Here is an 11,239-nt window from a genome sequence, read left to right as displayed (position 1 = left end):
ATGTTATCCATTTTGATCTCCTAGAGTAAAAGCACCTCAAATATGCATTGCATGGGGTTCCACTTTTCAGATCTCCAAATTGATGTTCAAAGAGTTTCTGTGCTTTATTTAATTATTTATAGTACAAGCTAGACAGCAGCATGAGATTATTTCAAAAGGGATTCCTGGTTTCTCAGAGCTAACCAACCCAATCTATGGGTCAAACTATTAAAGTTGGAGTATTAATACCTGATGGAACTTATAATCATGCTTTCACTGAGATTCGATCCTTTGATTTTCAACAGGCCATCTTTACTGTAGAAAAATCCTGACTGTTGGTTTTGTCCATTCTCTGGGAATAACAAGGTCACACTCAAGACCTGGATTTTAGGAGCTGAGTATGAGAAGACAAACACTCTATACTTATTTGTCCTCTCCCTCTTCTTCTGATCTTTGGCTTGCATGTCCTCATCAGAAACACTTTTACTCTATAATATTCAAATCATGATAGTAGATAGTAGATATTATTTTTCTATGAGAGGATGGTGGTGCTTTCTTGATTTCAAATATGACAAATTCAGTTCATCACTGAACAAACATTTACAACATCTACTTATTTCTAACTTATTAATAATGACTCAGAAATGCTTATAAATATCTACCTTGATCTCCATAGATGTGTTGTGTGTTTAACCTCTGATTTAAGACCTGGCTGGTTTCCTGATCACTTCATGCACTTGAACAGCTAGGAGGTAGTTTTCCCTGGGGAGTTTGCAGTGAGGGCTGTGGCCACCAGATGGTAGTGTACCTCTGCTGATGCAGAGTCCGGGAGGTTCACTTAAGAAAACCGAATGAATAGGTTCCAGTGGAGGCAGAGACTTTTCTTATTGGCTGAATAGACAATATGAAAGCCAGCATGCTTGTTAGAGGAAAGAAGGGGCCAGCTGAGAATCAAAACTCCCCTGGCTAGAGCCTGCAGCTAGGGTCTGCCCTAACCGGGAAGAATCATGAAAACATCTATTGAGGTTTCATACCTGTTCTTGTGGCTGCAGCTGGACTGTAAGTTGAGGGTTTGTGGGCAACAGAGAAAACTAGTGGGTGACTTTGTAAGATCTAACTATACTCAGGTTTCTTGTGCTTATTGTTGAAAAAGAAAATGCTGGAGAGTTAATGATTGAATTTTTCCTTTCTGCATAGGGATGAGCCGAGGAGAGAATGTGGAGCAGCAGTCTTCTACTCTGAGTGTCCAGGAAGGAGACACCTCTGTTATCAACTGTACCTACTCAGACAGTGCTGCAAATTACTTTCCATGGTACAAACAAGAAGCTGGGCAGGGGCCCAAGCTCTTCATAGACATTCGCTCCAATGTGGATAAAAAACAAGACCAAAGATTCACTGTTTTGTTGGATAAGAAGGCCAAGCATGTCCGCCTGCTCATCACAGCCACCCAGCCTGGGGACTCAGCTGTCTACTTCTGTGCAGCAAGTACACAGTGCTCCCCAGGCACCTGCGTCCTGTACCCAAACCTGTGACTGGACTGAAGCCTCAGACCTCTTTGTTTGGCACAGAATAAAAAACCTATTGCTTTATTGTTTGTTTGCAAATGGAAACTAAAAGCATAGAATAAAAAAAGATTACGTCCAAGATGACAAAAAAATAGTTCAGGAAATTTTGTTGGCTGCCAACTAGAATCTTAAAAATTGATATGCTTTTATATTTATTTTTAAAGGACATACAGAACTGTAATACCCACATAGTATCATGTATTGTTTTAAAATGTACATAATGTGTCAAATTTGAATCAGGGTAAGTATAAGTATCCTTTTCCCCTCCTCTATATCTTTTTAGAAAATAAAATGCATAGTGAATTATTGTCATTTACAGTTACCCTGCTGTATAACAGAGCACCAGACCGCTGGCTCGTATCTGGATCTCAGAACCTGTTACGTGCACTTTATCCATCTCTCCTTCCTTACTCACCCCAGCCTCTGACTACCTCCATTTTACATTCACCTCCATTCTACATTGTTCAAGGGAAACAGGAGATTGCATGGATTAGTTTGCTTCAGAGGAGAACCCATTCACCAGAGCAGTTGTCTCTGGTTCATTGAAGACCTAAACACAGGGAGTGGTAAAAAGATTGAATCAAAGGCTTTAACAACAACCTCTGGCACTGATTTTTTTTTTTCTTAAAGTTGTATCTATTTTTATTGGAAAAGCAGATTTTATTGAGAGGAGTTAGGGAGGATCTTCAGTCTGCTGGTTCACTTCCCAAAGGCCACAATGACTAAACAAGGAACCTATTTCAGCACTCCTACATGATTCCAGAGTCCTAAAGACTTGAGCCATCCTTCATTGCTTTCCCAGGCCATAAGCATGGAGCTGGATCTGAGGTGGAGCAACCAGGACATGAACTGGTGCCCTTATGGATGCTGGTACCACAGGGTGGAGGATTAGCCTGTTGAGCCACAGTGCCAGTCCTCCTAATTTGGTCTTTATAAACAGAGAGGAGGAAGGTGACCTTTATGACAGGACTCAGTGACTGAAGCCTCCACATCAAGCTTTTTGGAATAAAGAAACTAAACTTTCTTTCTTTTTTTTTTTAGCTTTTTGGCCCCAAAGTGGGTCACTGAAAAAGCACTGGAAGTGAGGAGGAAAATTATTTTATCAATAGATATGTCTAGAGATACACAGTGGTTAGTTTGAATCGTTTTGTCTTATTAATTTCTTGCTTAACACAATAGCACTCATAATTGAGTGGTGACATGATTATTACATCTTGCATGGTCTTCAACATGTCACAGATAGCAATTTTAAATAGTTGCCAATCTCCCAGTTCTGTCACAGATGCAAGGAATACACATCGCAGTTGCTCAAATTGCCAGTTTGCTTTCAGACATGCCTTTGTATATTTTCAATACACCTGGGTGTATTTGAATTATTTTCAAATTAAGAGTTGATTAATTTAAAAGAAATATGGGTTTGGAGGGACTCCTGGTCAGTGATCAGAGAAATCAGACATGGCAAACACAAACTCCTTACAACAAGAACTCCCCCCCGCCCCCCCGTTTCCTTTCCAGTGCAGCCGAGGAGCAAAGCCCACAAATCCTCCCTTTGCCTGGTGGGGTCAATCTGCAGAGTAGAACCCTGGAATTGAAAAAGAGCACGATGTTCTCCAACCTGGGGAAGAACTCAAACACATGGTTCTGCAGCCTGTTGGGGTAATCATGGCTTCAACATGGTTGGCACAGAGTACAGATTTAAAGTGACTGGAGAGTTGGTCTGTGATTCATTATATAATGTTAGATTATATGGCGACTGATGTTTCAGGAGCCATTTTTTTAAGGGAAAAATGTATTTATTTTTATTAGAACGGCAGAACCACAGAGAGAAAGAGAGACAGAGCAAGATTTTTCATCCATTGGTTCACTCCCCAAATGGCCACAACAGATGGAGCTGAACCTACGCAAAGCCAGGAACCAGAAGCTTCGTCTGGGTCTCCCATGCAGTGCAGGGACCCAAGGGTTTAGCCATCCTCCACTGCTATCTCAGGCCACAAGCAGGGAGCTGGATGGGAAGTGGCATAGCTGGGACATGAATCAGTGCCCATATGGGATATTGGTACTGGCAAGGTGAGGATTAGCCAATTAAGCCATTGTGCTGGGCCCAGCAGCCATGTTTTAAAGAAATAATTGTTTATTTAAAAGCCAGAGTTACAAAGAGAAGAAGACACACACACACACACACACACACACTCTCTCTCTCTCTCTCTCTCTCTTCCATTCTCTGGTTCTCAAGTGACTGCAATGGCCCAGGAAGGAGCCAGTAGTGTCTTCTGGGTCTTCAATGCAAGTGTCTTGGACCCAGGCACTTGAGATATCTTTGGTTGTTTTTCCCAGGTCATGAGCAGAAAGCTGGGTCAGAAGTGAATCATCCTGGAATTGAACTAATGCCCTTACGGAATGTTGGCATTGTAGACAGCAGCTTTACCTGCTATACCACAATCCTGGCTCAAACAACCATCTTTGAACACACAGTTCATGCACCTATCTTGTTTTTGCATATTGTTATGTTGCCCTCATTTGCTGTGACTATAAATTCCCAAATTATTCCTGAATTGGGAGACTGATATGGGCTTCAACATGACCTTCCCCTATTCTACAGATCTGTAATAATATTAATGAAGGTGAATTCTATGTTTTCATAATGTTAATAGTGTGTGCACGTATTAGCCACACTGATTCCTGAGACTTCAGGATACGTGAGAATGAGCAACGCCCATCCCTTTCTGTTTAAGACTGGAGCTTGATACTAAGGAAATGTAATGTCTTACACCAAAGGCTTCATCTCCTAAGACAACATTTTCCACCCTCATACCAGCAAACCTGCATAAGACATAAAAGTAGTTTATATTGTCAGAGGAGGAAATTAAAACAGTATTGGCTTAGGGCACTGAAATAGAGGTGGGTGGGATTTTTGTTGTAGTTGTTAAAATGGGTCTCAGATGTGTCGATAGTGACCATCGTGAAATGGGTGCATGCAATTCTCATGAAATAGGCCAAATTGACACTTCTGAAATAAAATTCACTGTCCTCTGTCAAAATTTTTAAAACCATACCCCTTGTTTTTTGAGGTGGCTGCAGCAGTTAAATATAACTCCTGACCAAAAGGACACGTACCAGGGATTTGAGCTGTGAAATCAGCCACTGTTTTGTCAAACCTCAGAACACATTTTCAAAGCTGCTTGAATTTTGTGTTTTCCCAACAGTGATTCTAATAAGCCTCAGATAAACATAACTTCTTCTATCCAGGTGGATTTCAGCTCAGAGCACAATGATTGTTATGTGAATGGGAAAGCACGATATAATACATAAATATATTGAGAAGAGAGTAAATAGCCTCACTTTTCCAAACCTAGTTATAGTTGCCATAGGAAGAAAGTATAACATTAAAAAATAATAGCATTCATACAGTACATAGTGACATAGTATAGCCATATTTTAAACTTTAATCTCCTGGGTAATATCTCCTCCTGGAAATACACAGTGTGCCACTCTTGATGGTCACTTGGATCATGTAACGTCATTAGTGGTGATCTCAGACTCAAGCAGATAACTATTCACATGGCCAGATAGGAATTGGCTGCCCTAGAGTCAGGGATTTTTTCAAGGGGAATCCTGTGTGTCGACAGAATTCATAGATTTTTCTTTTTGCAGCTCCATCTTTGCCTCATGCTAAGTACGTATGTGCAAGGGACCATGAGCAGCCAGACCTCCAAGATGTGGAAGTTTTATGTCCCAAACAGGTGCCAACAACTACTGCTAAGTTATAAAAATTGCTATCCTAAAGCTATGGCATTCTATCAAGCATCTACCATTTATTTACAGTCCTGATGCACTTTATCAATCATGAATAGATTTTATCATAGAAGGCTACCTGATATGACAGCTGACATTTCACCTTCATTACATTTCCAATGGAATTGAGGTAGAGAGTTGACCCAATTCGTACACATAGGAAAGGATTTTGTTAAACCTTTACTCATGGAGTTTTCCCTGTTCTTAATTATCATAAAAATTCTGCAAGTAATATAATCGTGATAATAATCTTATACATATGTAGAAAATACTCTGTATTCAACATCTGTAAGTGGCATTGTTGTGTTATAGGATTTACCCTTGTAAGTTTCTTGGCCGACGTAGGAGAAAGGCTATGAGGGAGAGTTCAGTGAGAGAAGGTTAGAGTGCTGCAGAGGCAGCGAAGAGGAGCGGCAGGAAACCGTAGGGAGAGGTCCGTGAAACTCCCTGGGACAGTGTGGAGCCAAAAAGTTCCACACAACTCGGAAGAACAACGAGAACGGAGCAGGGCAAAGGTAGAGAAGCCGACATCCCACTCCAGACCTGCTGAGTCACCTTTGAGAGCGGCCTGACGGGAGACGCGGCCAGCTTGGAGACAGGGAAATCGGAGGGATCGTCGCCGGCGGAATTCTTCAACAACAGCAGAAGCAGACTGCAGCAGCCGGACTTTGGTGAGCTGGGGATTAACGTGGCAGCCTCCGCATTCCCCACCCCCTGCTGAGGCTCCAGCCTCTGAGAACACAAGGGGCGCAACCTGAAACTGTCAGGTCTGTGCCTTGGGAACAGCGGTGCGTGTTGGTGGCTGAAAAGGTCCCGGGAAAGCGCCTCAGATCTTCCTGCGCTAAGTGGGCCAGTGCATCTCAGCGCGCGGAGGCTGCTGGTGGGAGTCTGGAATCCCCGACACCCTGAAACCCTGTGGGTGGGCGACAGCACCAGGAGGACTCTGAGCGCCGCGCCGGGCTGGGCTAGGCGGTCCCGCCTGCAGCAGCCGCCTCCGTAGCGCAGGAGTCAGGAGGGTGCTGAACTGGGAAGTGTAGCGCTGTGTGTCCCTGACACGCAGATGCCACTCCCATAGTGTGAACTGTCCATTCCTCGCCTCCCACCCCGCAGTCCTGAGTGTAGGCGACACACCGGGAGAGCTCTGAAATCTCCTGTGCCACACTGGCACTGTGCGATCCCGCTGAGAAGTTATTTTAACAGGGCGCCTGGGTCACACCTCCTCTACGGTCCTGTGAGGAGGAGCCACACACACACCACGAGTGGTGGAATCACTGCACAAGAGCCACGCCCAGAAAGTGCCTCAACCACAGTCTTGTGTGTGGGAGACACACCAGGCGGGCTCTGAAAAACCCTGCAGTCCCTGACAAGGAGAACGCAGGGAGAAAGCACATAAAACCTTCTACGTCCTGTGGATTCCCGTGCAGGGGGCGCGCCCAGAGAGCGCCTCCATCCCTCCACGCCCTGCGGTGGCACACCTGTAGAAGAGGTGCCCAGAGTGTGCCTGGAATCCACTGGGCCCCCAAGGTGGTGCTCTACAGCCCCGGGCCCTGAGAACGCACCAACGGTGCCTTGAAAATTACCACGCCCGGCAACACCACGCTTGCAGGCTCCAATCTCTACAGGAAAGCACCTGACAGCCCCTCAACACACGGGTCCATTTGCCTTACCAGAATACACCAACGCAATGGGAAAAACCACTAGAAAGAGCTGTGCTCCAGATGAAAGAGCCAGCACCCCACCAAACATGGGCCAAAAGCCATTATCAATATCGGCGATGCGAGATGAAGACATGGACGTGTTACCAGCAAAGGAATTGATGAAAATAATGCTAAAATTTCTCAGAGACGTGGACACAAAGCTGGAAGACTACCAGAACCGCATAATCACCGAAATACAACAAATCAAAACCAAACTGGATGCCCAAGAGAATAAAATTGAAAGCCTCATCAACAGAATAAATGCGGCAGAGGAAAGGATCTCTGAAACAGAAGACACACAAAATGAAAGTGCCCAGCGAATTAAACAGCTAGAGACAAACCTCAGCAAAACTAATAAAATGATGCAAGAGATGAAGGATTACCTTAGAAAATTGAATATTCGGATCATCGGCCTCCCCGAGGGAGTAGAAAGAGAATCTGGGATGCAAGCAGTGCTTGATGAAATTATACAGGAAAACTTCCAAAACACTTGGAACACGAATCCACCCCGCATACAGGATGGACAGAGAACTCCCAACAGACATGATCCAAAGAGATCTTCACCCAGACACACGGTGCTCAAGTTCTACTCCAATGAAGACAAAGAAGGAATCCTGAGACAAGTACGAAGTAGAGAAAAGATCACATACAGGGGAAAACCCATCAGAATTACTGCTGACTTCTCCGAAGAGACCCTACAAGCAAGGAGAGAATGGACAAAGATCTTCCAAGTCCTGAAACAAAACAACTGTCAACCAAAAATAATCTACCCAGCAAAGATCTCATTTGTATTTGAGAACGAAATCAGATACTTCAATAGCAAAGAAAAACTAGAAGAATATGTCTACACAAAACCAGCCCTGCAAAGTCTCCTTAGAAATGCGCTAGTCCCGGACAAAAAGGAGGCAAATCACAAACAAAGTTGGCAAATAAGAAGGTCTCCAAACTAAAGGCCGCACAAACAAGACAACTACATAGGCAACAACACATACACAACACAAACACATGGCAGGGCAAAATTGCAACCTCTCAATTTTAACTCTCAACACAAATGGTCTAAATTCACCAATCAAAAGACAGAGATTAATAGAATGGATCATCAAACAAGACCCAACCATCTGTTGCCTACAAGAAACGCATCTAACCAGAAAGGATGCAAAGAAACTGAAAGTGAAGGGATGGAAAAAGATATTTCACGCTAATGGACGAGAAAAAAAAGCTGGGGTAGCTATCCTAATTTCAGACGAGATAGATTTCATTCTAACTAACATCAAAAGAGACAGGGAAGGCCATTTTATACTGGTGAAAGGAATGATCCATCAAGAAGCAATCACCATCATTAATGTTTATGCACCGAATCTTAATGCACCTAGTTACGTAAAGCAATTACTTACAGACTTAAGGGAAGACATAGACACCCGCACAATTCTTGTAGGCGATCTCAACACACCTCTAACAACAATGGACCGGTCTACGAAACAAAAACTCAACAAAGAAACAACAGAGCTCACACAAACAATAGAACAACTGGACTTAGTAGACATATATAGAACTTTTTATCCTAAGGCCACAGACTATACATTCTTCTCAGCGGTGCATGGCACCTTCTCCAGAATCGACCACATGATAGGACATAAAGCGAATCTAAACAACTTCCAAAACATTAGTATCATACCATGTACCCTCTCAGACCACCATGGGATGAAACTGGAAATCAACAACTCAAAACTCCCCAAGAAGTATACGCACTCTTGGAAATTGAACAATATGCTATTAAACGAACATTGGGTCAGAGAAGAAATCAAAGATGAGATCAAAAAATTTATGGAAACCAATGAAAACTCTGATACAACATTCCAAAACTTGTGGGACACCGCCAAAGCAGTGCTACGAGGTAGATTCATCGCAATCGGAGCGCATGTCAAGGCCCAAGAAAGACGCCAAATACAGGAACTAACCTCACACCTCCAGGATCTGGAAAAACAGCAGCAGAAGAGTCCCACGCACAATAGGAAACAAGAAATCATCAAAACAAGGGAGGAGATAAACCAAATAGAAATCAAAAAAACTATACATAAAATCAACAAATCAAAAAGTTGGTTTTTTGAGAAAATAAACAAAATAGACACTCCACTGGCCCGATTGACCAAAAAAAAACAAGAGAAAGTGAGAATTAATAGCATTAAAGATGAAAAAGGCAACATAACAACAGACACTGCAATCATTAAGAAAATAATTAGAAATTACTACAAAGAACTGTACTCCCACAAATTTGAGGACCACCAAGAAATAGAAAAGTTCTTGGACTCCCACCACTTACCAAAACTCAGTCCGGAGGCAACTGCAGAATTAAATAAACCCATAACCGAGGTAGAGATTGAAACAGTCATCAAGGATCTCCCAACGAAAAAAAGCCCAGGCCCAGACGGCTTCACTACAGAATTCTACAAAACATTCCGAACAGAACTAACCCCAATCCTCTACAAGCTCTTCAAAACAATAGAGGAGGAAGCAACCCTCCCAAACTCATTCTATGAAGCCAACATCACCTTAATCCCAAAACCGGACAGAGAACCATCAGAGAAGGAAAACTACAGACCTATTTCTCTGATGAACATTGATGCTAAAATTCTCAACAAAATCCTAGCCAATAGAATTCAAAAAATCATCAGACAGATCATTCATCCGGATCAAGTAGGATTCATCCCTGGGATGCAGGGATGGTTCAACATTCGGAAATCCATAAATGTTATAAACCATATCCAAAAACAGCAAAACAAGAACCACATAATAGTTTCAATAGATGCAGAAAAAGCTTTCGACAAAATCCAACACCTCTTCATGCTAAAAACTCTAGCCAAAGTAGGCATAGATGGGAAAATCCACAACATAATCAAAGCAATTTATGAAAAACCCAACGCCAGTATCATACTGAATGGAGAAAAGCTAGAACCCTTCCCACTGAGATCTGGAACAAGACAAGGGTGCCCGCTATCACCACTGCTATTCAACATAGTCCTAGAGGTACTTGCAGAGGCCATAAGACAAGAAAAAGAAATCAAAGGCATACGTATAGGAAACGAAGAAGTCAAGCTTTCACTATATGCAGATGACATAATCCTATACATAGAAAAACCAGGAGACTCAATACAGAAACTGCTAGAACTTATACGAGAGTTTGGCAGAGTGGCGGGGTACAAAATTAACGAACGAAAATCAACAGCCATAGTGTACGCAAATAACACCAAGATGGAAGAAGATCTAACCAACAGGATACCATTCAAAATAGCAGAGAGAAGTATGAAGTATTTGGGAATAAATCTAACCAAAAGCGTAGGAGACCTATTCGAAGAAAACTACAAACTATTTAAAAAGGAAATTGAACAAAACCTCAAAAGATGGAATAACATCCCGTGCTCCTGGATAGGCAAAATCAATATCATTAAAATGTCTATACTACCACAAGCAATATACATTTTCAATGCAATTCCAATCAAATTGCCCAAAACATTCTTCACGGAACTGGATACAATGATTCAAAAGTTCATCTGGAAGCACAAAAAACCACGAATAGCTAGAACCATCCTGAAAAATAAGAAGTCAGCAGGGGGAATCACAATCCCGGACCTCTGGACATACTATAGAGCAGTGGTTATCAAAACAGCCTGGTACTGGCACAAAGACAGAAAGGAAGATCAATGGAATAGAATAGAAGCACCAAAAGGGAACCCACACAAATACAGCCAATTAATCTTTGACAAAAAGACCAATGACAGCTCAAGCAAGTGGGAAGGCCTCTTTGGTAAATGTTGTTGGGACAACTGGCTGATAGCCTGTAGAAACAAAAAAATAGACCCACATCTATCACCATACACTAAGATCCAATCTACATGGATAAAAGACCTAAACCTACATCCAGAAACCTTCAAACTCTTGCAAGAAAATGTAGGAAATACCCTGCAAGACCTAGGAGTAGGTCCCGACTTTCTAAGAAGGACACCAAAAGCAATAGCAGTTGAGAACAGAATAAACAAATGGGACCTCATCAAACTAAGAAGCTTCTGTACAGCAAGGGAAACAATCAACAAAGTAAAAAAGCAACCCACAGAGTGGGAGAAGATCTTTGCACACGATATAGGCGATAGGGGGCTAATTTCCAGGATATATAAAGAACTTCAAAACAACCAAAAAACCAAAACAAACAAG

General features: G+C 42.4%; 1 gene segment (V, D, J or C); it reads left to right on the top strand.

Annotated features, from left to right (window-relative positions):
* The first annotated feature begins 868 nt into the window (after window positions 1-868).
* Window positions 869-1,663, top strand: LOC121156630. The segment is given in 2 exon segments: window positions 869-1,038; window positions 1,177-1,663. Coding segments are annotated over 2 exon segments (387 nt in total).
* Window positions 1,664-11,239: the final 9,576 nt, after the last annotated feature.

Source organism: Ochotona curzoniae, unplaced genomic scaffold (genome assembly GCF_017591425.1).
Source record: "Ochotona curzoniae isolate NIBS_2020 unplaced genomic scaffold, NIBS_Ocur_1.0 contig_3461, whole genome shotgun sequence".
NCBI classification, from domain to species: domain Eukaryota; kingdom Metazoa; phylum Chordata; class Mammalia; order Lagomorpha; family Ochotonidae; genus Ochotona; species Ochotona curzoniae.
This window is presented reverse-complemented; position numbering and strand designations above follow the sequence as displayed.